Consider the following 27477-nt stretch of genomic DNA (forward strand, 5'->3'; position numbering starts at 1 on the left):
GAATGAAAGAAATACTAAAAATCATTAAAAATTAAATGGAAAACACTGACCCTCTTTGGGTTATAAAGATGGACCAACTTCAGAAGCAACTCCCAAATCTCAGGGCTGCATAAGCCAAATGACGCGAACACACACATGTGAGATGTCCAGAGGTACTTCATCCTGAAAGGACAGAAACAGAGGAGGTCAGCAGTTCCCAGTGGGTATGCACCTGGGCTGGAGACAGCTGCAAGGGCAGCTGCACAGTCAGTAACAGGAACATCTTACTTAAAGCTATGCAGAAACCATTTGCCATGGGTTAGTTCTACTGCCTCTGGGAACTATCCCATGAGTAAAACATATTTCCAATTAAGAAAAAACTGATTATGAATAATATTTTGTAGTAAGGTATACATGAGGACAATTTTACGGGAATGATAATCATTAATGAAGATGACTACTAATTTCCAAATTATATTGCTAAGTAACATTAAGTTAAGAATGGATGAAGCTGGGCACAGTAGCACACGCCTGTAATCCCAGCATCTTGGAAGGCTAAGACAGGAGGATAGCCAATTTGAGGCCAGCCTCAGTAACTTAGTGAGGCCCTAATCAACACAGTAGGATCCTGTCTCAAAATCCAAAATAAAAAAGGCTGGGGATGTGACTCAGTGGTAAAGCACCCCTGGTTAAATTCCCAGTAACACCCTCCACCCAAAAGAACAGATGAATTAAAAAACAAATCAAATAGACTGGATAAGACAAAAATACCTCATGGTACTCAATGCTAAGAATCCAAACAGAATGGTGTGTATTAAGTTGTAAGCAGTTTCTGGTTTCAGGTCAACTGTGCATTTTCCCATTTTACCCAGGGATTGTTGATTTGCAGCATCACTGAACAAAATAGCAAACGTACAAATTTAAAACTAGATCCATACTTTTAATTTAGTCACATCTTATTATTTCCCCTAAGATGAAATGAACTAGCATTGATCAAATTTTACTTTGAAGCTAAAACTGTCACAATGTAAATGGATAAGTAGTTAGAATAACTAAAATTTCATAGCAGATTTTAATTTAGGTAAAAATTTAAAGTACTTCAATTCTTTAAGAGAAATAGCAAAAAATAAGTCCTGCTGGAATCACTGAGATGGGAGGAGATCTTGAAGGATGTTTTATGTTATCATTGGCATTTTGTATATTTTTATACAGAAGCAAAAGTCAAATGTATCTGTAACTTGGAATTCAATTCTTTGTGAACCAGTGATCACATTTTTCACCTACCAATACTTCATTGTATGTTCAACAGATAACTTTTATCAAATAGTTACATTAAGTATAACCCCAGTATAATGAACACTAGCTCTTTAACGTCATCCGACTACTCAGTATGTATTCTACTTTCCCTGTTTGCAGCAATTGCTTTTTTCAGATAGTTCCTTTGGATCAGACTCTAAAGCTTGCATGTTGCATTTCTTGATGTTTCTCTTCAAATATCTTTTGATCTATAAAAGGATCTCTTTTTTTTTTCTTTCTTTCTTTTTTAAAGGGATATGTATTTAAAGAAAATGGAGCCTTTGTACAGTACCTCCACCCACCTTCTGGATCTGGCTGTCTCCTTATGGTGGTGGTTACTACCTCTCTCTGTTCCCATGTTTCTTGTAAAAATAGAATTAGATCTAGAGACCAAGTTCATCATTCTCCCCCTCTAAGAACACTTCCCACAGATAAGATCTATTCCAGCATCACACTGGGAAGCATGTGCTATTTGGCTGTCTCTACTCTAGTGAGGTTAGGACTGGGGAGTGAATTCAGATGTTGCACAATTTGTTTCAGAGGGGAAAAGAATACAATAGTAAGGGTTTCCAGGTTTAGAAAAAATCAATACTTTTAGAAGGGCCCTACTGATCCTTCATATAAATTCAACAGAACTGGATACATATATTGCTTTTCTAGGTAACAAGAGACTCTTATTTCTTAGAAATCCTCTTTTGACCACCACAGATTCATAGGAATATTAAAATGATACTCTATGGAAGCTTTTACCATTGATAATAATTACTTAAAATGATAATCCAAACATTGGCTTCTATGTACTTAAAGATTACTCCAGGAGAATATATGTTGGTAACTTCCTTTGACACATGAGAGAATTTGCAACTCCTTCTCTGTACCCTTGCCATGTTGGAAGGCTCTGATGAATGCCATGAATACAGAACATGGTGTCCCTTTCAGTTTTATCCTTCCTACCACTGTAGACGTGTTATGTCAACATCATAGTATTGTCTTAGTACTATAAAAGCAAAAATATTGGGTCTTGAAAAAATATCCTTTAAATACTTGAAAGTTAATTCATTAACTTAATTCATTAAGATACTATCATTTCTTAGTCTAGTAGTGCTTTCCTTCTAATAATCTTTCTAAAATCCCTACCTTGTAGAAGAGGATGCTCGAAAATCTTTATCTATAGTCATATTCCAATTCAGCCTCCAGAGATGGCTGCTAGGTGCACCCTGAGCATGGCAGACATGCTCACAGAGCGCTGCAGCCCAGCTGAACTTCCTGCTTTGGATGTGGTCTAGAGTCCTGTCAACACTTGGCATGTCTGGAATAATATTAAATTATATAGACCAGGGCTAAATTTTACCTTGGGTTAGGCATAAAAAAAGAACACTTCTGAAAGATACTAAAATAGTTTAATAGTCAATGAAATATTTTCATGGTTCAATGTTGCTTCATTCTTAATAATCATAAAACACCTCAAATGATCTGGATCGCTTCAGCAACAGCTCTCTTGTGGCTGTGAATCACAGCTCACCAGCAACTTAATTGGCCAGGTAACTACAAATAGAAAGGAATTTCTTGGGAGCTTCATTAAGTTTTCACAAATGACAGTAGCTTCAACTTCTTACACTTAATTTTCTTTCAATTTTAACGTGGATAATAAATGCAAAAACCCCACAGGCTTGATAGATAGGAATTCTACAAGTTTTTAAAAAGGCTTTAAAACTCCCTGACTTTCTCTTTCAATGGATTGGTGGACATGCTCTAAGTTTTTAAAAACTGGCAATTATTACTTAAAACTTATCTATAGTCATATACTTTAGATAATAATATACCAACTCAGCTTCAGACCATTACATTGTTGGTTTCTGACATAAAAAATTGTAATCACTGTGCTTCAGCCTTCTCCCTCCCCCTGACATCAAAAAGTCATCTTATATTTATTTTGCATATTGAAAAGCATAAGATGTCTGAATAAAGTCTTATCTTCTAATAAAGTCCTAAAATAGATGACTTTGTAAGCCCTGAAATAAGATGTAAGAAAACAAATGAATAATAATTAACTTCTGACATTTCACGAGAAGGAGGTAGAAAAAATAGAAAAAAACAGAAAACCAATAATGGAAACAGAGACTTATGAATCACCAATAATAATACTATCGAATGACAGTTCACACCTACAACATATTCTAGTGTGAGACGCTATTTTTAAGTACTTTATGTTGTTTTAACTTACTTATTCCTCATAAAGTTGTGTGGAATAAGTACTCTCTGTATTCTCATTCTACAGACAAGGAAATGAGATACTAATAGATTATGTAACTGCCTCAAAGATCACATCATTCTCTAGTGTGCAGTTGAGACTTAAACTCAGACCTGTTTGCCATGTCCACTACTCTGGTGTCGTTTCACCCCTCAGAGTAAAATCCATTCTAAACTAGACATGTTCTCTATTTAGGATAACTGTTTTGTTCTATGTCTGATATTTTGATTTTCAGCTTAAGCAAATTTTCTATAAACCCAGGACAAATTCATTAAATCATAAGTAGGTTTCTGAAACACTCCATACCTGAGATTTTGAAAGGCAACAACTAAGGCTGCAATCACTGTGATGGACAGAACAAATATGTAAGCATAAAAAAGCAGGGTATCTGAAAGCCTTTCAAATGTATTAAAGGGCAGGAGGCCAAAAGCTTCTTCACACAGATACAGATTTGCATCAAAATCCCTGGGGAACAAATGGAAGGAAAAGTGTTAAATTCAATACAAGGTAAGGGAACTACATAATACTTCTTGAAATAAGTCTGCAATTAATATTTGAAGGCATAATGATGATTTAGCTGTAAATTCCCTGATGCTTTAAGGTAAAATAGCAAACAGATTTTCAATTCAATCATACCTTGTTGCTCCAAACCCAAATTTTGCCTTTAGAAATTTAAATATGTGTTCATCTGACTTCAGGTTAAGAATTTTCTATTGAAGAGAGAGAAAACAAAACTTGCTATTAGTACCTTAGGCAGGTTTCATGATAATTTTCTCAAGAAATATGCATATCCAGTGTCTAGTTTCATAGGAGTGTGTATGAAATTTGTAAACATGCACAGTATTTCTCCACACTGATTCTAAAGCAGGAACTTCAAACTCCCTTCTCTGCCTACACTTTCTCTTTAAGGATAATCCTTTATTCAAACATCTTATGCATATGTTCAATTTGCAAAATAGATAAAAGATGACTTTTTTGATTTCAGGGACAAGGAGAAGGCTGAAGCACAGTGATTTTAATTTTTTACATCAGAAACCAACAATATTATGGCCTAAAACTTCAAATAGGTATTTAGTCTGTTTGGCTTTAGGGTTTTAGTCAGCAGATACCAACCTAAAATTCATTCACTCAAAGACAATATTTAAGATAACAGTAACTCTTAAGAGGTGAAGAGACAAATGCCATGTTCATCATCTAGTCATTATAACTTTAATTCACATAATTTTATTCTTAATTTATAGTTTTCAAAAATAGATACAAATGATGAACAAATAAAAGCAAAAGAAAGATGAAGATAGAAAAAAGTTGAAGCCAGAATTGAGGTTAGTACATAAAATATATCACTAGACATGAGCCACAAATCTGGTCTTCTGGATTTTAGCAGTAAATGCAAAGAAGAAGAGAAAAGCATGCATGATACTCATAGAGCTGTAAGATTAAAACTGAGGAGAGATGCTTACAGTCTGAGAACTAAGACTCAAGAGAACTTTTTCCCATGGTACAGTAAAAACAACAAGGAGTTTCACAGTTGACTTTTTCTAATTCTTCTCACTGGAGGTAGCTGGCAAAATATCAAACACCATTCAAGAGATACTACTGGGTGGGGGGATTGTCATAAAACAGAGATTGAGGCATGAAGCTCTCTGCTGGTTTAATTCAAGAGCCTATCAATAAATGTCTAAAGTGGGTAAGTGGATTAATCCTTATCTTTCATCCAATTTTACAGAAATGCTGGAACCCCCATGGATAGCAAAGTCCTCAAACGCTAAAATCCTTGTGTAGCATGGTGTAGTATTTGCCTATAATCCGCACACATCGTCCTGTACACTTTAGATCATCTCTGGATTATTGTAATAACTAATACAATGCAAATGCTATGTCAATAGCTGTTAAACTATATTGTTTAGGAAATAATGACAAGAAAAACATCTGCAAGTGCACAGTACAGACACAATGTTTTTCCCAAATATTTTTCACCTGCAGTTGGATGCAGAGTCTGTGGATGTAGAACCTGTAGTTGTGGAACCCACAGATACAGAGGGCTGACTATATTGAACTGTATGGAATTGAAGAATACAGTGATGAGGACTTGGAATGAGATATTTATTGAGGCTGGCTGAGTGAAGAGACTTTTTTCTTTGATAGTGGGTAAAAGCAATGACAGCCATTCTTCCCTGGAGGAAAAGAAGCCTGTTTTGCAGAAGTCTCCTATCCGGAGACCAGCCTTCTAGAAGAGGCAAAAATCATCTAATAAAATCATAGCAGCTTTGCTTGAGCATACAATGATGACCTCAAGGTCCAAGAGTTACATTCTGAAGCAAAGCCTACTCTCAAAAAGAAAAGAAAAAGCCAGTAAAAACATTAAAAAGCATGTTTAATGAAGCAGCCCCCTAAGGCACTTAAAGAAATTGTAGCCAAGCTTCTGGGTATGTAACAAATAAATGCCTAAATTACTAAATGACTTATTCTGCTACAGAGGGTCACTAATTTTACGTCAGTTAAGTATTAGAAAACTACCAAAAATGAGCTCTTCTTTCTAGCAGAAATTAGATAGTAAAGCTAGTGTATTAACTAACTGAATCCAATAAAAATCATGTCAATGTTTTTAGTAACACAGTGTAGAAAACTATGTAAATTTAGAGAAATATTTCATTTTAAGGGTGAATCTTAAAAAATTTAATAATTGGGGAATTCAACGTAGAATATGTCAAACAAAGAGTGAACAGCAGTGAATGAGTAAAACCAACCAAAGTCATCCTTGTTAGTAGGACAAAGTTAAAACTGAGCCTGTTTAAAGTAAAACTGGTAATTCTTCAAGGAGCTAATATGCTTTATAATGCAAAAATTGACAAATTTATTTCTTTAAAATTAAATGCTTAAAAAATTATTTCCAATGCCATAAGTAAATTTAAAAATACATTGTATGTTTCATTTCTTAACCTACCTTAATAATGCAGTTGAGAAGAAGTGTCAAACAGAAAACTACAAATAAATGTAACAAAAGTTTCCCAATCCTATTAAAGAAGCTTCCAGTTTTCAGGTTTTTCTAGAAATTAAAAGAGTTGTGTTTTAATTCTTACATTTTAATACAACTTCAAAAAACACTTAAGATGAGATTACTTAAGGATTTAAAACATTGGCTCATGCAACAGGTAGGGAAAATGTATGTGGAAAATATAACGTACTACTTTATGAGGTTACAACTGTCTTAATATTTTTAATTTTCTAGTAGTAAATGAGTCCCTTAATAATGAACTTCATAGCCAGGCATGGTGGTACATGCTTGTAATTCCATGATTTGAGAGACTGAGGGAGGAGGATCACAAGTTCAAGGTTAGCCTCAGCAACTTAGTGAGACCTGTCTCAAAATAAAAAATAAAAAGGACTAGAGATGTAGCTTGGTGGTAAAGCACCTATGGTTTCAATGCCATAAGTAAGCAAATAAATAAATGGGGATGTAGCTCAGTGGTAGAGTACTCCTGGGTTCAATACACAATACCANGTTCCATTTGCCTTTTTGTTTTTTTTTTTTTTTTTTTTTTTTGTAGTTGTAAATGGACAGAATGCCTTTTTTTTTATTTGTTTATTTTTATGTGGTGCTGAGGATCGAACCCAGTGCCTCACACATGCTAGGCGAGCACTCTGCCACTGAGCTACAGCCCCAGTCCCGAGAACCACTGTTTTAAAAAAAATGTTTTACAAATCATCCACAGCAATTCTCACTCAAAAGAGATTTTTCTTCCCAAAGCAGAATGCAAAATAGTTTCTTAATATAGAAATGTTTATAGCAAATGAGAAAGAAAATAGGCTTTTGTAACAATTTTAAGGAAAAACAAGTAAATTTAAACACTTAAATCTCATATAAATTTAAGAATCTCATATAAATTTAAAAAATATATATAAAGTATATATTGTTTATAGTTGGAGGTGGACAGAATACCTTTATTTAATTTATTTATAAGAAAGGTTAAAAGGATGAGAACTACTGTTTTTTCGTTTGTTTGTTTGTGGTACTTGGGATTGAGCCTAAGGGTACTTCCTGACTGAGCTACATCCCCAACCCCTTTTTCCTTTTTCAATTTTAAAAAATATATATTTATTTTTTTTAGTTGTAGTTGGACATAATATCTTTATTTTATTTATTCTTATGTGGTGCTGAGGATTGAACCCAGGGCCTCGCACGTGCTAGGCGAGTGCTCCATCGCTGAGCCACAATCCCAGGCCCTCCTTTTTAAATTTTGAGACAGGGTTTTGCTATAATTCCTAGATTGGCCTTGAACTTCTGATCCTCTTGCTTCAGCCTCCTGAGTTGCTAAGATTATAGGCATGTACAAACACATTCAGCAAGAACCATGGGTTCTTTTTTTTTGGTACTGGAGATTGAATCCAGGGCCTTGCACATACTAGGCAAGCACTCTATCACTGAGTCATATCCCCTGTCTGAGAACCACTGTTTTCTTCTTCTTCTTCTTCTTTTTTTTTTTTTTTTTTTTGTAGTTGTAAATGGACAGAATGCCTTTTTTTTTATTTGTTTATTTTTATGTGGTGCTGAGGATCGAACCCAGTGCCTCACACATGCTAGGCGAGCACTCTGCCACTGAGCTACAGCCCCAGTCCCGAGAACCACTGTTTTAAAAAAAATGTTTTACAAATCATCCACAGCAATTCTCACTCAAAAGAGATTTTTCTTCCCAAAGCAGAATGCAAAATAGTTTCTTAATATAGAAATGTTTATAGCAAATGAGAAAGAAAATAGGCTTTTGTAACAATTTTAAGGAAAAACAAGTAAATTTAAACACTTAAATCTCATATAAATTTAAGAATCTCATATAAATTTAAAAAATATATATAAAGTATATATTGTTTATAGTTGGAGGTGGACAGAATACCTTTATTTAATTTATTTATATGTAGTGCTGAGGATCAAACCCAGGGCCTCACAATGCTAGGCCAGCACTTTACTGCTGAGCCACAATCCCAGCCCAAGAAACTTAATAATATTATAAAGTCAAAAGATTGGGTCAATGTTTAATTTTTTTATGGTGCTGGGGATCAAACTGAGAGCATCACACATGCTAAGCAAGCTCCACTGAGATACACTGCCAGCCCCAGGCCAATGTTTTCAAATTGGATTTCACAGTAACTTAGAAAATGACCATATGTCTAAAGGTATTTATTTGAATTCTTAAAATTCTCAAAATGGATTTAACTTTAGTTCAATTAAAAATCAGTACCAGAAAAAAAAGAAAAAGAAAAAGAAAATCAATACTAGGGTATGGAAAGATGGGAAGTGTAGTATTATCAACTCCAACTATTGTGATGAATCACCACTCACACAAGCAGCAGATCCTTTCATTCTTAAATTTGTATACACACACATACACAACAATTTTAAAATTTATTTTTTAAAAAAATTTCAGGGTTAAGTCAATGGAATTCAATAAGCACCTGTGGCTAATCACTGAATTAAGGTTTCAATTCTCTAAGAAATAGGAATTGCCGAAAGGAAGGGATGGCAGGTGACCTCGGAAAGATTCAAACAGAAATGCTATAACATGCACTTAAAAAAAAAAAACAAAAACAACGAATAATAACATTATGCTTTTTTCTGGGAATTGGGTCATAAATTTTCCCTTGTATGCTATAGGAAAATAAGATCTGGGGAACAACACAATTTTTAAAAAGTTTAAGTACAAAAAAAGTCTTACCTGAAGTTTTCTTGCAATTAATACTGAAAGGTTAAAACTGATAAGCAATGAGCCAAGAATCATGGAATTAAAAAACTGAAGAACGCAGACCAGGAGTAAGCCTGTTATCTGTATTCCATACAGCCATGTGGCCTGCAACAAAGATGAGATGGTTAAAGAGGTTTTATCAAGAGACCACCACATGGCAACAAGTTCACCAGCTGGATGCATCTCAGGTTATGAAGAATGCAGAAAAGACACCTCACTTCAAGAATCATGCTCTAAATAAGGGACTAGATTGCTAAATTGTTGAGGATGGCTTTGAACTCACAATCCTCAGCCTCCCAAATCGCTGGGATTACAGGCATGCACCACCTTGCCTGGTTTGTAATCTGCTACAGTTACTGTCTACAGCCAACAGTCAGTACTTTATCACATTCCATTATTCCCTAGTTCTCTTCACTATGCACTTTAGGGCTGTATCACACCAGGGTTCATTTTTTCCTACCTCTTGTGTGTGCCTAATCCCCTGATAGCTGAAAACTCCTCCAGCAAGGCTTTCTGCTCTTTTACCTCATTGGTTCATAGCAGGTGAGAGTGTGAAGAGCGTGAGCCCTGGAGGTGACAGCTCCTGTACTGCGGTCTGACTAGCATGAATCAGCTGTGCAAAATGCTGGAAATGTTTAGTCTGAGTAGGTCTGAGGGAGGTAATGCATTACCATGGCTGGACTGTAATAAGCACTGAGGTTAACTCTGATGTAATAAATAAAGCATGGTGGACAGGCTGTCACTGTAGTAAGCAAAATGCAGCAACTTGAACTCACAAACGGGACACAAAGGATAAAAGGCATGCCTAACAAAGAGCGGAGAACTTTTGTTACTTTTCCTTTTCCCTTTCAAATTCCGTGTTCATACTGGCATATGAAAAATATCAATTTTATTCAACAGTAAATCCAATCTCCCCCATGGTCAGATTCTCTTGACCTCAAAGGAAACAAACCTAATCAAGCATGAGAAAGTGAACTCTGCCCCTGTTCAGGGCTTTTGCTTGTTGTTAATGGCAACACAGGGCAATGGATGCGGCTGGGTAGAGTCCCAGAGACCTGGGAGGTTGAGGCTGGAGGACTGAAAATTTAAGGCCAGCTTGAGCAACTCAGCAAGCTGTCTCAGTGTTAAAAGGGCTGGAGGATGGGGCTGGGGCTCAGTGGTGGAGTGCTTGCCTCGCAAGTGTGAGGCACTAGGTTCAATCCTCAGCACTGCGTAAAAATAAATGAATAAAGATTAAAAGAAGGTGGGGAGCTGGAGAATGCAGCTCAGTGAAGTGCCCCAGGGATCAATCCCAGTCCACAAATAAATTAATAAGTAAATATTTTAAAAATAAAAAATAAATATCCAATTGTAGATGAGAAAACTCAGGAAAACGTTAAAAAAACAATAATCACTGAAAGGTGGGCTCAAGATTAAAAACCTCACACCATTATCTATGGAAATACTGATTTCATAGTGGGCATATATTTCATATATAGCACTTTATATATTTCACATTACACAGTATAATTTTCTCACATCACTTTTTCACTATTCTGTGAAAACTTAAATTGCAAATGGCTGAACAGTATTCTGCCATATGCTATAAGCTGTCTGCCTCTGGATCATTTAGGTGTTTCCACAATATCCCTTCAAAAATTCCTCAGATCATTAGATTGCTTATTTAGTTTGGTGCTACTTCTCCAGTGTCTAAAAAAATGCCCACTAGAACAAAGTCACTCAGTAAATATTAAAAAATGAGTGAATAGATACCTTTTATTAGGATACTAGTTAAAGAAGGAAAAGCTTTACTAAGATATGATTGGTACACTATCAAACTCACCCATTTAGTATGTGCAATTCATAATTTCTGGTATATTCACAGAGTTGTGTGACTACCACCACAGTCTAATTTTAAGAAACCCTATACTCATTAGCCATCACCCCCATTACCCTCCCAGCCCTGACAGCCACAGTGTATTGTCTCTGCAGATTTGCATATTCTGGACATTAAATATAAATGGAATAATGCAATATGAAGTCTTTAGTAACTGGTTTCTTTCACTTAGCAAAATGCTTCCAAGTTTTATTCGTGTTGTAGTATTTATCAGTACTTCATTTTTTTTTTTTTTGGTTCAACATTACTGAAGTATGGATATACTAATTTTGTTTATCCACTCAACTGATTGAGCATTTGGGTGGTTCCTGTTTGGCTAAGAACCACACTGCTATGAACACACACACAGAGATTCTTGAATGAATCTATCTTTTCATTTCCTTGGGTATGTACCTAGGATTGGAAATGCTGGATTATAGGGTAGGTAGCCCTGTGTTTAAAGTTTGAGAAAATGCTGTTTTTTAAAGTGAATGAATCCTTTTACATTCCTACCAGCAACATATGAGAATTCCAATTTCTCCATATGCTCATCAACACTTGTCATTATCTGTTTCTTTATTTTTATTTTTAGCTGTCTGAGTGGGTATAAAGTGGTATCTTGTGGCTCTGATCTGCAATTCTGTTAGCTAATAATGTAGAACATCTTTTCATGTGTTTATTGGACACTTATATATCTTATTTGAAGAAATCCTTTACCCATATTTTATTGTTGAAAGAGATGTAAGAGTTTTTTATATTCTCTAGAAATCTTTCATCTGATGTATAATTCACCAATATTATCTCCCAGAGACAGGAAAAGGAAGGAACTGCAGAACGAAATTGACAAAAATCATGTGTGTGTGTGTGTGTGTGTGTGTGTACACTACAGTGAATTCCAGCTTTATGTGTGTTTATAAAGCACCAATTAAAAAAAAAACAATAAATAAAGACAAGGAAGACCAGTAGAGTAGAGGAAGGAGAATGGGAAAGGAGAAAGGGTGGGAAACAGGAAGCCCTGAGAACTGAAGTGGAGCAAATTATATTCTGTGCATGTATGATTTTGTCAAAATGAACCCCACTATTACTCATAACTATTATGCACTTCTAAAAACATTTAAAAATATTCTCCCTCATTCCATGGGCTGTCTTTTCACTTTCTAGGAACACTTTGAAGCACAAGTCTTTAATTTTGATGAAGTCTAATCTACTTTTAAAATTCCCTTGTGCGTTTGGAGCTGTATGTAAGAAGATCTGTACTACTCCAATGTTATGAAGAGTTGTTCCTATGTTTTCTTTTAAAACTTCTATAGTTGTAGCTCTTCTGCTTAGGTCTATGATCCAGTTTGTATGAATGTGTATAATAAGAGGAAGGGGGTCAACTTTATTCTTTTGCATGTGGATATTCAGTTATCCTAGCACCATTTGTTGAAGTGACTATTCTTTCTCCATTTGATCATCTTGGCATCCTTATTGAGAAAAACAATTGATTATATCTGGCAAGGGTTTATTCTGGTCTCTCAATCTATCACACTGATTTATGCCTATTCTGCTAGCATCACACTGTCTTGTTTATTGTAGCTTTGCAGTAAGTCTGAAATGAGCAAGTTTGAATCCCTTAACTTTGTTTTACTTTCTCATGATTGTTTTGGCTATTCTGGGTCCCTTGCATTTCCATATGAATTTTAGGATCAGTTTGTCAATTTCTGTTAAGTTGGAGATGATTTGGGGAGGCCACTTGAGATTCTGAGTGGGAGTACCACCATCCTCATAGGAAGCCTATCAATCTATGAACATGGAACATCTTTCCAATTTATTTAGGTCTTTCAAATTTTCAGAGTACAAGTTTATATTTCTTTGTTAAATTTATTCCTAAGTATTTTATTCTTTTTAATGCTGTGTCTTCTAGGAAGTGTTGGTGTCCTTTGTTTGCTTTTCTCATTATTTATTTTTTTCCTTTTTTCATTGGTTTGTAGAAATTATTTATGGATACCAACTCATTTATAAATATTTTAAAATTTTTTTGGACTATTTTTATTTGGAGAATGTTTTCTGATGCTGGCAGGTCTCTTTATATCAAGTGGGCATATTTCTAGAAAAAGGTTCAGTTTTTGTAATAACAAGATCTTATAATTTTGCAAATAAAATGATAGTATAGGTTAAAGAGAAACATTATTATTAGCCAGAAATGTAAAATTAAACAGTAATATATGTATTAAAGTCCTGGATTATCTGTGGTATATCTGATGTTCCTTTACAGGTTCTCTTAATATAGAGACATGCAGCCATAATATATTCTTCCTGTGTAGAATAACTAGAATTTTCTTCAATGGATCATGCATTATCATTCATAATAATGACAGTTAACATTTGTTTAAAATTCATAAAAATGGCAGGTGCTGCTCTAAATGACTCACACATGTCTTGCAAATGACTCCTTTGAGCCTAGGCAGATTGGCTCTAGAGTTTATGTTCCTAACCACTTGTGTACACTGGCTAGAACATGAGTAGCACCAAAGAGACTCAGAATTCTGTTATGAAAATCTGTTAAGATTAAAAGACTTTTTATTTTGTGTGTGTGTGTGGTGCTGGGGATTGAATCCAGGGCCATGTGAATGCAAGGCGAGCACTCTACCAACTGAGCTATATCCCCAGCCCCTAAAAGATTTTTCTAAAGCTCCATGGCAATTATGGAGCACTGCTGGGAGCTTGTTCTTTAACCCGTCTTTTCAAAGAACTTTTTAAAAAATACTTATTTTTTTAATTGTAGTTGAACACAGTACCTTTATTTATTTATTTTATATGATTCTGAAGATCGAACCCAGGGCCTGGCATCTGCTAGGCAAGCGCTCTACCACTGAGTCACAACACCAGCCCAAAGAACTAGCTCTTTTTATTCCAATGATTCTGTATTCTTATGTTTTAAATTTCATTGTTTTCTGTTCTTTATTATTTTCTAACTTCTGCTTGCATGGGTTTATTTTGCTCTTATTTTTTTTCTTTAAGGTGAGACTTAGATGACTGATTTGAGGGAAACTCCTTTCCAAGGCAAGCATTGCTTGACATGTGTCTCAGAAGTTCTCAGAAACTCCTTTCCCTGTTAGCATTGCTTGACATGTGTCTCAGAAGTTCTGATACACTGAGGCCTTGTGCTTTGACCCACAGACTATTTAGAAAGGTGTTGTTTAGTTTCCAGGTAAAATCTTCCTGTTTTTTTTCTATACTATTTCTAATTTGTATTCACTGTGGTTAGAGATTTTATTCTCTATGACCCCAATCCTTTTATTTTTGTTGTTTTACAGCCCAGGGTATGTAACCTATGTTGGTAAGTATGCTGTGAATATTTAAAAAACAGGTATTTACTGTTCTTGGGTGGAAAGCTCAATCAACTTAAAAAAATTTTTTTTTAGTTGTAGTTGGACACAATACCTTTATTTTATTTATGTGGTGCTGAGGCTCGAACCCAGAGCCCTGCACATGCCAGGCAAGCGCTCTTTAGCTGAGCCACCACCCCAGCCCCTCTATCAATTTTTATTAGATTTTGTTGCTTGATGGTGCTGCTGAGTTCTACCTATTAACTGTTGAGAGGGGGCCTGAAGTTCTCAACTCCTAACTGTGGATTTTTCTATTTCTCCTTTTACTTCTGACAGCTTTTGCTTCTGTTAGTTCTCTTCTTTGGTGCATATACATTTAAAATTGCTGTTTCTTCTGGGTTCACTGACTCTTATCATTATATAATATTTTGCTCTGTCCCCAGTGATTTTCTTCGATTTGATGTCTAATATATCCACTTCTTTCTTTTGATTAGTGTTTGCATAACATATCTTTTCTATTTTTATTCTCAACCTATCTTGTTATGTTTAAAGGGAGTTTTTGGTAGAAAATAGTTGGATCATGCTTTTCTAATCCCCTCTCTTACCTCCTTCAATTAGTACATTTAGATCACTTACTTTTTTTAAAAAAAGTATTTTAGTTACACATGGATATAATATTTGATTTTGTTTATTTATTTTTATCTGGTGCTGAGGATAGAACCCAGTGCCTCACATGTGTGAGGAAAGTGCCCTGCCACAGAGCCACAACCCCAGTCCCATACTTAGAAATTTATCATATTTATTCACGGCTTTTTTTTTCTTTTTTGGTAGTACTAGGGATTAAATCCAGGACCCCATGCATGCCAAGCAAGTGCTCTACCTCTGAGCTGCATCCTCAGCCCTTTTTATTATATTGAGACAGGTTCTCACTAAATTACTCAGGCTGGCCTCAAACTTGTGATCCTCCTGTCTCAGCCTCCCAAGTAGTGTTTATAGCTGTGTCCCACCATGCCTGATATTCATGGTATTTTTTAGCATATCTATTTGTATAAACGTTTTAGTGATTGTTCTGAATATTACATTACACTCATAACTTATTACCATCTATTTATGTGAACATTTTAGCAGTTTAAGTGAAACACAGACATCTCCATTTAAGCCCTTTAACCTTCCCATTTAGAATATATTGCTTAAAATATTTCCTCTACATAGAGAATGACATAAGACAATGTTATAATTTTTGCCTCAGTTGATGAAACACACTTTTAGAAACTCAAAGAGAAATTTTTATTTTCTCATATCTTTTCTTGCATTGCCTTTTCTTTCTTCCTAATGTTCTAAAATTCCTTCTTTTATCATTTTTTTTTTCTGTTTCAAGAATTCTTTTAGCCATTCTTTTAGGGTAAGTCTAATGACAACAAATTACATTAGTTTTTTGTTATCGAGAATGTTTCGATTTCTTTATTTCCCTTTTTTTTCTGTCTTCAGGATTTGGTGTTTACAGTTCCGTTTTTTGTCCCTCTGTTTTCAAGATTTCTTCTTTGTCTTAGACTTCAGAAGTCTGATTATGGCTTATCTTGATGTGTATTTATTTGAGTTTATCCAATTTGACACTAGCTCAGCTTCTTGATTCTGTATGTTTATTGTATAGTTTGCCAAATATGGGGAATTTTCAGCCATTTATTCAAAGAGTATTTTTTTTTAAAATATGTTTTTCAACCTTATATTTTTTCTCCATTTCTTCGTAGATTCTGATACATAAATTTAAGACTTTCATTTTTCTTCTATTCTACCTTCTCTTGTTCAGAGCAGGTAATTTCTAAATTGTCCTATGCAAGTTCACTGAATCTTTCCTTTGATTACTTTATTTGGCTGCTAAACCCATACATCAAGTTTTTAATTTTGGTTATTGGAATTTTTCTGTTCTAAGATTTCCATGTGTTTCATTTTTATATCCTCTATTTATTTGCTTCAAGTGGGTTTGTAATTGCTCAATGAAGGCCTGTTATGATGACTGCTTTAAATTCCTTGTCAGATAATTTCAACTTCTGTGTCTTGTACTGACATCTGTTAATTGTCTCTTTGAACAGCGTTTTTCTGTTTTTTAGTAAAATAAATTATTTTCAACTGTATCCTGTTACATGATGAAACTGTGGATTTTATTTAAATTTTTGGCAAGCCTCCTCTGACTTCATGTGTCTGAGTCCACTTGGGCTGTGAGAACAAAATATCATAAACCAGGCAGCACATAAACAACAAAATTTTTGTTTCTTACAGCTCCGGAGTCTGGAAAGTCTAAGATTAAGGCATTGGCAGATTTTGCGTCTAGTGAGGATCCATTTCCTGGTTCATTGATGACATTTTGCTCTGTCTTCATGGAGTGGGCAAATAAGTCCCTTGGGCTGATTTTACAACAGAACTAATTCTCCCCCAAAAGCTCTACATCTAAAACCATCAACATATAAATTCTGGGGGTATACAAACATCAAGCCATAGCACCAGGCCAGTGCTGTGCCAGTTGGGGAGACCAGGGCTGCCCTGTTGTTTCCTGATGGGATGAGTCCAGGCACCCACTTGACCTCCACCGACATTGTGTTACTGTGCAGGGGCAAGGGCGCCTCATTACAGCTGGGTGGAGGTGAAAGACAGTCCAGACTCTCTACAAGGCTTCTGCTGGCCCCATCCTGGACAGGGAAGGGTGCTTCATCACTGCTCCTCACTGGATCTTCACTGATGATGTGGGAAGGGATAGTGGGGAGAGGGAGGGTCACTGCCTCAGAGCAATGGAAGAGTTTCAGCGTCCCTGGTGATTTCCTCTGATACCATTGTGGCAAGGAAGGGAAAAGACATCTTAGGACTGTTAAGTAGGGGCTGAAGTTCAGGCTCCCCATGTGGCCTTTACAGATGTCTTTGAGAGACTGGCTCCCCACTATACTTCTCTGATGTAGCCCTGAAGGGAAGCGAGTTGTGCTTTGTTGCAGGTGATTGAGGGCAGAAGTCTGGGTTCTTGTACTAACCTCTGAGATGGGAACGGGGCTGCAGTTTTGTCTGTGGTATCTGACTAGAACAGGCCAGATAATGTCTGAAAGTTTCGTATCTTGCTAAGCTTTTCCTTCTGGGGAAGGCTTTTTTGTCTGAGCCCACTGCTACCTCCAGGTCGCTGACTTCTCCAGTACCCAGTCTGGGATATATACGAGGCAAAAAGAAACCCAGGGAACTCACTACCATGGTTTTCCTTGGTCTTGTGGGGTCTAGGCAGTCTGCTTTCTCTACTTCTCAAACTCTTCTTATCTTTGTTTCAAGTATACTATCCAGGGTTTTAAACTATCCTTGGGGAGGAATAGGGAGAAGATTGTCTACTCCACCTCATCTGGAATCATATAGGAAACTTAAAATTGCCTGTTAGGTATTTATCTTCATAATAGGTTAATTATACTTCATTAATTCACATCTTTCAGGCTTTAATGAAACCAAAGTATGTACGTACTAATAGCATTTGCTGTTCTGCTTTTAATTTTAAAGGCTTTGTTTGCATTGCTGACTGAAGACTTGAGCTCCTGTTGGTAAGAGATTTCCCATCATTTGTGAAGAGAAGCTGATGTGCTAAGATACTGCTTCTTCTGTCTTGCCTTTTTCTATTCCAATTACTCTGACTCCTTCCTGTTTGACATGATTAGAGATAAGTGACTGTAATTTAGGAAGAAATTATGGTTCTGAGAAGTTAAAACCCTTGCCGAGTTTAAAGTTTATTCTCAGATAGGAGCAACTTGGTTCTATAATCAGGATCTCTTCATGATAATAACTGTTTCTTCTTAAAATTGGATACTTAGAACTACTTCTAATACCAATATAGTTTCAAATATAAAAGATGAACAAAGTTCAGAATTGAATATAAAATAAGTCAGCTTATTTTATTAAATTGTGTGTGTGGAGCCAAAAACAGTACCTTTTGTTCTGTTTCCTAATTTTATAAGAAATACTTTTCCCTATGGAAAAAAATTCCACTAAAGAATATACAGAACACGTACCATAAAAACAATTGTTAGCATTTCAATGTTTATTTTTTTTCCAGAATATTTTCTCACTTTCCCTATGTTCTATTTAAAAACAAAAGAAGGAAACCTAATGATGAAATAGTACTCTAGTATACAGATATGCCGTACTTCATTTAACCATTCTCTGTTGATATTTGCTGGGAGCCATTAGCTAAGTAGGTATGACAATTTCCTTGCCAGCGTACCCCATGTTGCTTAGTGGAAGGACTCGTGGAAATAGGACATTTTGCAGTGACATTGAATGTAGGTGACCTTGCTCAAGGACCAGGGCGGATTAGGGTGTTCCCGGTTTAGGATAATCGGGTTTAGGGCATTCCCAGTTTAGGTTCCACGTTTAAGGTTTAAGATTATTCCTGCTGGGAATAGGGCGTATCCTGCTGCCTGAGTTCCCCTTGAGTTCTCACGGGATTCAGACAGTATTTTTGGGGAGACAGAAGCCCAGTGGATGTGGATTTGGGCAGAGAACGTGGATTTCCCCAGAACGTGATTGTAGACGGCTGGTGTGAGTTCGGGAATAAAGAGTTGCTGTTTGAATCTACAAGCTGTGTGGTGGCTCGTGATTGTGTGCCCAGCCAGACTGCGGCATTTGTGCCCAGCCAGACTGTGGCAGATATTGATGTAAGTAATTTTCTGCTTTTTCTTATTACAATACAACTAGAATGAATATAGCTGATTATTTAAATAGAGGCCCAACTTCCCAAGGTAGAAGTGCCGGTGAAAGGACTAACACGGTTTTAGGCTTCTAATACCTACTGCAGAACCACCACAGAAGATGACAGCAGTCTACATTTTGCCGGCGTGTGTGGGTGGTCACTGCTCCCCACTGCAGTGGACACACACACTCCTGCTGAAGCTCCTTGCTTTCCCCTGCATGTTACCTTCCTATCCTGCTCCCTCACACCCCACCTAAATTCTCTCATTTGTAGCCCAGCTCTTGCCTCTCACTTCTGTGAAACCTTTTCTGCCTCAAAAGAACTTTCCCTCTAGACTTCCAGCACTCACTACTACTACACCTTTCAGGTCTCTAGTGGATCTAGATATCCATATCTTTATTTCTCCAGTGAGATGGTGACTTCCTCATGGGATGGGCCGAGAATGTCCTGGGTTTGGGGGCATTATTAGTAGTGCCTATGCTATTAACAACATAGGTTTGTTAGTTGACTATAATGTTTCTTAATTTAGACCCTGGCACTTTCCAAAGATTACTGCAACTCTTTTGATAGGGAACACATCAAAATGGGGCACACTGCTTCCTTAGATCTGGAGATAATATTTTATTATACTTGGGAAATACTTAAGTGACTAGCTATGAGCAATTTAAAAAATGTACAAAGCACATTAAAACATTTCTGCACATTCCTGGGTGCTGTGGTGCATGCCTATAATCCCAGTGATTGGGAGGCTGAGGCAGGAGGATTGCAAGTTCAAAACCAGCCTCCGCAATTTAGCAAGGCCCTAAGCAACTTAGCAAGACCCTGAATCAAAATAAAAAACAAAAATGGCTAGGGACGTGGCTCAGTAGTTAAGCACCCCTGGGTTAAACAACAAACCTCATAATTATTTGATCAAGCAGCACACAATGGAAGATAGAGATGGTTTCCCTTATTTCACATGTGACATTTGGCCAGTCAATAGGGATTCACATCCCCTGTTGATCAAATGCTACTATGAAAAGTTTAGTGCTACATAAAAATCCTTATATGCCCATTAGGATCCTTTTAAAAAAAGGTGATACATACTAAGAAATTTTAAGAGAGCTATCTTATATTCTAAAATATAAATCATATCTCTAGATGAAAATTGACCTAGGCATTTATGAACCAAATAGATCTAGTTTTTAACACAAAAAAAGCAGAATAAAAGTTAAGATTGTCAAACTGGGCTGCATAAATTACTTAGCTTCAATTGACCCTGGCATATTTACATTAGATGTAAAAAGGAGCTTCAACTTTGTCATTAAGTACTTGCATATTTTCATCTGGTCCTGTGATATAAAACACTAAACAATGAAAATCACACACAGGGGAAGAAAACAAAGATTACCTTCACAGCTGGCAGCATGTCTAAGGAGTCCAGTATGAACAGCACTACTGCTTGCATCAGCATCATAAATTGATTAAATTGCCATGTCAGACTAAAGAGAAAAGTTGATATGAAAATGGCGAGAAGTGTCAGCCTCTGTAAAAAGAAAACCTTTGTATAATTTACATGTCTCTAGTAATAAAAAACCCTGCAGACAAGTTTTCTCAAGAGCAGCCAATATCTTCTATAAACCAAATAGAAAAACCATAAACTGTTGCTCTGAAAACCCTTGCATTTGTTATTTAAGCTCTAAATATCCTAAAGTGACACTCTGCATATAAATATTCACATACGGTATGTGTATTCCACACTATTATGGAGGCGATAATGCACCAAATCACATCTCAAGAGCAAATGGCTTAAAAATTCTGACAGTTTCACAGAAAGTGTGTGTGGGCTTGCTGCAACTATTTAAGGGTAGATTATGTAGAGTACATTTTTAACATAGAAAATGAAAACATTTTCTTTGCAAAGTAGGAAAAAGCTCAGAAAAAGAAAATTTAACTCGAGTTAAAAACTTGGTCATGGAATAAGAACTATTCACATGGATTGGGACACTAGGCATCACACATTCTTCAAAGCTTCTTATATAAAATTGGGGAATTAAAAATATATAAAGTTTTATAGAAACTTACTTCAGAAAGAGAATGCAAGTTTGGTCTCAGGAAATATGTAATCGCTGCTATTTGAATTGCAAAGAAGGGCAGTGCCCAGTTCTCCCTCAGTGGGATGGTAAACTCAACTCTGGTGGTATCTATTCTGCACAAAGAGAACACAAGTGGCCAAAGTGATAGTTTTTACAATAATTTCCCCAAAGATCTTCTAAAGTGAAAGATATATTACATTAAGCACAATCATACTTAGATCCTGGTAACTGACTCTCAATAGTTAAAATTGTCCTAAAAGTAGCTAAAATCATCAGCATCTCCATAACATAAAATTGGCACTGAGAAAATTTAAGCAACCTGTCCAAAGGTATGTATTTAAGTGGTGGAACTGAAAGTCCCACGAAAGTATCGTGCCTAATATGCAGCATATGTCTAACGGCTCCTTACTTTATTCTCTAACTGCATTATTGCTGACAGACAACATTGTGTATTCTGCCTCTCTGTGTTTTTAGTGCTTTATATGTGAGTCTTCAATTTGTCACTGACAAAATTTTTGTTCTGTTTCGTTTGTAGTACCAGGGATTGAACCCAGGTGCGTTCTACCAGTGAGCTACATTCCTAGTCCTTTTTGTTTCTTTATATTGAGATGGTGTTTCACTAAGTTGTCAAGGCTGACCTGGAATTTGTGACCTTCCTGCTTTAGCCTCCCCAGACACAGGGAATACAGGTGTAAGGCCACTGCATCTGGTTTATCAGTGGCAACACTTTGTAAAAACTTCTTGTCTGTCTAGAATGGGAACTCCTAGAGAGCAATTGTAGATAAGTGTTCATCTTTGCACACTTTATAGCAAGAACCATGTCTGTACATACTAGGCATTCAATACACGACTCTGTGTGTATGCCTGTATAAAGTGACCTTCTCAGTCTCAATTTCCTTTCTCCAAAATGGGCATAATAGTTGGGCATGGTGATGCATGCCTGTAATCTCAACAGCTCTGGAGGCTGAGGCAGGAGGATCGTGAGTTCAAAGCCAGCTTCAGCAACTTAGTGAGATCTTGTCTCAAAATAAAAAAATTAAAAAACAAACAAAAAAAGGCTGGGGATGTGGCTCAGTGGTTAAGTGCCTATGAGTTCAATCCCTCCTACAAAAATAAATAAATAAATAGGACACAATAAAAGTACCTATACTACAGGGTTGTTAACAGAATACACATAAAGTGCCTTTTAAAATGGCTGGCATAGTAAGCACTCAATAGGGCTACAAAAAAAGTAATTTGCTTAGGATTACAAAACAAAATCTGTATAAGAACTCATGCTTAAGTTATAATTTCACTACTGAATATTCGTGTTGCTCCTGTAGATCAGGCAATGTATCTTTTCAATATATCTTGATTTTTTTTTAAAGTTCTATTTCATATGGCTCCAGTGGTTTTGTACAGTGCTTTATGCTTTATACTTTGCTAATTGAGAACTAGACATAATCCTATTACGACTGATGGTAAAGATATTATTACAACTCTTTTTGAGAGATGAGATATGTGGCTGGAGAAATGTTGATCACATAGCAAACAGGTAATAAAACTGAAATTATTAGATATTTCCCTTGTTCTATAATATAGTGTTCTGTTTCTCAGCTGGAAATATAGGTAAAAAAGACTTCCTATCTTACCAAGCAAGAAAAATGTAGCAAACCACTAAGTGAACCAAAGAGAAAATGCTCCCAACCAAGTACAGCAGAAGAAATTTCTTTGAACTGGAAATAAAGTAACGTCAATTTTTACTTTCACTTTGGAAAGGAAGAGAGACATACTGATTCCAACTCACCTATTTGTGACATACCAGAAAGCTGCCAGCATTCCTGACAGCCAGGTACCACTAAGAAGCCAGCTGGTTATGTAAAGAGCCGTGACGTAGATTGCTTGGAGCCCAAATAAAGTGTAAATATAAAAATAAACCGGCTCTAAGTATTTCTGTTAAAGAGAGCAATAAAAAATGTTTGTCAGAGAAGCCACAACCCACCTTATTGCCCTTTAAAAAGATATGACAGGAGAAATTCAGTACTTGGAAGCTTGCCATTAATTCCCTGCAGCCCATCCAGACCACCCTTCCCATCCAGAAGTGTGTGAGCACTGGTCTTCCCACCTTCAGGAGAGGAGGGAAGAATGGCCCTTTTAAGCCTTCATACTTAAGACAACTTTACACTTAACTTTGTCCAATTTTGCCTAATTCACAGGAGAAGTAGTCATTGTGATGTGCTAATCTTACAATTTTTTTAATCTCAAAGATAAAACAGGAGCGATTACATATTTCCAAATGAAAATATTTCCAACTTTGCTATAAACTAGGAAATATCTATATGTAAGAATCTTACAAAATATAAATAAACAACAATATTATACACAAAAAGTAAAGTTCACAGAATACATGGAGAAAAATTAGGGTGATGTTGATTTTCTATCAGACCACTTGAAGATTAGAAGAACACAGGTGAAACTTTCAATTCAAAATGGTGGATTTTGACTTTCATCTGATATTAACAACTCTATGTCACAGGATATGACATACCTGTATGGGTAGAACTCTATATAAAATACTGAGAAAAACCTCTTGGTAAATATTCATTCGTTGAAGAAGGTTAATTGTCCTCATAGATTCAGTTTTATTATCATAAATTAAGCCACGAAAACCTAAGAATGATATTGGAAAATTCAGAGAAAAAAGTTATAATTGTTCATCCGTTCAAAATTATCCTATATTCTTTAGAATGTATCAGAGAATGTGGTGGGCATTGGGGTTGTAATGGTAAGCAAGAAAATTGTCCTACCCTCAAATAGCTTCACATGTGTTAGACAAGATGTAAACATTTATGCAAACATAGTACATTAAAAAATTTATGACAAAAAAACCCCTCAAACAACTGTTGTGATTGCAATGAAAAAAGAAGACACATTTTTTTTTCTACAGAAGTTCAGGTAAGAGGATTTTACACCTTGCACACCCTCTTACATGTGACGTGCAGCACTCCCTGGGATGGGCTGGGCCATTTGACTCTCCCAGTCCCCTGGCATGTCAGCAGATGTGACACATGCCGTGTCTGAGCAGAGGCTCTAAGAGGGGACGTGTGTTTCCACCAGCTCTTGCTCTTTCCCTCTACCAAGACCCTGGCATGTTCCAAAAGAGGCTGGACTGAGAGATACGTGGGGGAGAGCAGAGCTACTGCTGCCTCTCAGCACATGCAATGGGAGCAAGAAACAAACCCGTTGTTATAGAAATCCATGGTTACCCTGAAGTCATTTGCTACTGAAACGGAGCTGACTAACATAAGGTATGAGTAGATGATTCCCAGAAGAAAACCTGCCTACCGTCCTTTAGTCCAGGAAAAGATGCTCAACCTTGCTCCTATTAAAAGAGTGCAAATTAAAACTGCACTGAGATACCATTTCTCACCTATCAGCTTGGCAAAAATCAAGATCTTTGACAATCTACTGTGTTAGTGAGGTTTTAAGGAAGTTGACTCTCCCACACTGCAATGCAGCGCAAAATGGGATTATCTCTATGAAGAATTTTGCAACACACAACAAAATAATGTGTATTTGTCCTTTGATCTGGGAAGCCCGTAGCTAGGAATCAATTCCAAAGACAGACTGGCAAAAACACAAAATTACATGGGCACAAGGTCATTCATGCACAACCGTCTTTAACAGTAAAGAATCAGAAATGACCCAAGTGCCCACTGACAGGAGGTGTTGGGGATGAAACCATGTTCCTGTTGATTTCATATGTTGAAGCCCTAACCCCCAGTGTGACTGTATTTGGAAAGGGAGGGCCTCTATGATGTAATCAAAGTTAAGTGAGGGGCTGGGATCGTGGCTCAGTGGTAGAGCGATCGCCTAGCACGGGCGATCCTCAGCACCACATAAAAATAAAGGCATTGTGTTGTGTCCATCTACACTTAAAAAATAAATATATATTTAAAAAAAAGTTAAGTGAGGTCATAAGGGTGGGGACTTAGTCTGAAAGGTTGGTGTCCTTAGAGGAAGAGGTATAGACAGCTTGCTTTCCATCTCACACACACTTTTCCCCTGCGTGCATAGAGGAAGGCATATGTGAGTACAAGAACTGGAATGGGCCTTTAAAACCAAGGAAGAGAGGCTTTACTCCCTGCCAGACATGGTGGAACCACCTGTAATCCCAAATGTTTAGTTAGGGAGGCTGAAGCAGGGGGATTGTGAATTCAAGGCCAGCCTCAGCAATTCAGCAAAGGCCTAAGCAACTTATGAGATTCTCTTTCAAATTAAAAAGGGATAGAGAAATGGCTCAGTGCCCCTGGGTTCCATTCCTACTACAAAAAAAAAAAAAAAAAAAAAAAAGAAAAAAGAAACCAACCCTAATGGCACCTTGTCTCCAGTATGGAGAGAAATGAACTTGTTTAAACTACACAGTCTGTGGCATTTTTATGGTAGACCTAGAATACTAAAGCAAGACTGTTAGATGTTGGGGTCCCTGCAAAATTCGTATGTCAAAGGGCAGGGCCTTAAAAAAAAGGGACACAGAGAGTTTTATTGTCCTTAAAAAAAAGGGACACCAGAGAGTTTGCCTTCTGCAAGTCTGGAGGACAGTCTTCACCAGAACCTGACCAGCACCCTGATCCCGACTTCCAGACTTCTAGAACTGTGAGAGAAGAGATTTCTGTGGCTGAAATCTATGGTATACCCAGTCTATGGTATTTTGTTATAGCAGCCCAAGCAGACTAATAAAGGAGATCACTTTTATAATTCATATCTATCCATACAAAGGAGCATCTTTATACTCTACTACAGAATGATCTTCAAGATCTTTGTAAAGGTGGAAAAAGCAAAATAGGAGACAATGTATATAGTAAGCAGATTTTCTGTAACAAAGAGAGAAATATGAACATATTCAAGTAACTTAAAGCATTAACAGAAGAATAAATAGAAAACTAATAAAAAAGATTAAGGCTGGAGTGTAGCTCAGTGGCAGAGTGCCCACCTCACATGCACAAAGCCCTGGGCTCTATCCCCAGCACCACCACCAAAAAGCAAACAAACAAACAAACAAATAAAAGGGTCTCTGTTTATCATTTTGAGTTTGAAACTTTGTAAATATTTTTTTAAAATAAGTTAAAAATAATAAATAAAAATTTTATAACACAATTCCTAAAAAAAACAAAAACAAGATAAAACAAATAAGAGCTAGTGGCTTGGTCATGCAGACAGAGCTCTTTCAGGTGATTTGAAAAACAAAGGAATGTGACTGTGTATCCCTAGGTAGCTTCAATCCTAAGGTAAGAAGAAAATACAGACAGCTTAAACTGTTTTCAGGTAATCATACTGTTAGTAGCAATATTATTGTCATTTTGAAAATCATATGTGTGTGTGTGTACCTATATATTTACATATAGCATGTAAGTGATAACATTAATGTTGTAAGGAATCAAAAATTTCACTTTAAGAAAAGATATAAATATGAAATTAAAAAATACAAATTGTTGAGGCTGGGGATATGGCTCAGTTGGTAGAGTGCTTGCCTCACATGTGCAAGGCCCTGGATTTAATCCCCAGGATCATAAAAAAAAAAATTGTTATCATAACTTTGCTCTGAAAATAGTTATATTCATATTTTCTCTTAGGAAAAAAAATCATACTTCCTAGCTCTCTGCTCACTACAAAGGACTGGAAATAAAGACCAATCTAGTAACAATAAATGCTCCCAACACAAAAGTTAAAGTCTTTAAACAGAAGGAACTAGAGCTCCTTGGAGAAAGAGCTGATTCTAGATCAGGGGTAGAAAATATACAAAATGGGCCTCAAATATTTTGTCATGCTCCTCAAAAGCAAGGGAGTTGTCAGAGACCACGGGTGGTCATGTCAAAAAGACAGCAGGCAATCCGAAGAGCACCCTAAACTACAACAGATTGAGCAATGTGAATACAAGAAGGTGGCTGAGCATCAAAACACATCAATATTATATTAAAAATCCACAAATTTCTTAAACAAACAAAATCTTAACTGGCTGCTAGAAAGGTAACTCATTCTAAGCTGAGTGTGGTGGCAGATGCCTGTAATCTCCACAATGCAGAAGGCTGAGGCAGGAAGGTCACAAGTTCAAGGACAGCCTCAGCAATTTAGTGAGACCCTGACTCAAAAATAAATAAATAAATAATGAATAGGCCCTAGATGTGGCTCGGTGGTAAAGAGCCTCTGGGTTCAACTCCTAGTACAAAAAAAAAAAAAAAAAAAAAAAAAAAAAAAAAAAAAAAAAAAAAAAAAAAAAAAAAAAAAAAA

The 27477-nt window shown here is 36.4% G+C and overlaps 1 protein-coding gene across 1 annotated transcript in view; it reads right to left on the reverse strand.

The window, feature by feature from the left end:
- Dpy19l3 (dpy-19 like C-mannosyltransferase 3) overlaps positions 1-27477 on the reverse strand; it is an 81012-nt gene that overhangs the window by 22187 nt on the left and 31348 nt on the right. The window contains exons 4-13 of the mRNA XM_048791265.1: positions 23738-23859; positions 22997-23142; positions 21200-21323; positions 20526-20660; positions 9235-9366; positions 6471-6572; positions 4163-4236; positions 3833-3991; positions 751-873; positions 51-162 (exon numbers count right to left, since the gene is read on the reverse strand). Of these exons, the coding sequence (XP_048647222.1) occupies positions 51-162; positions 751-873; positions 3833-3991; positions 4163-4236; positions 6471-6572; positions 9235-9366; positions 20526-20660; positions 21200-21323; positions 22997-23142; positions 23738-23859 (1229 nt within the window). The remainder of the gene's footprint in view (positions 1-50; positions 163-750; positions 874-3832; positions 3992-4162; positions 4237-6470; positions 6573-9234; positions 9367-20525; positions 20661-21199; positions 21324-22996; positions 23143-23737; positions 23860-27477) is intronic.

Source organism: Marmota marmota, unplaced genomic scaffold, assembly GCF_001458135.2.
Source record: "Marmota marmota marmota unplaced genomic scaffold, marMar, whole genome shotgun sequence".
Lineage (NCBI taxonomy): Eukaryota > Metazoa > Chordata > Mammalia > Rodentia > Sciuridae > Marmota > Marmota marmota.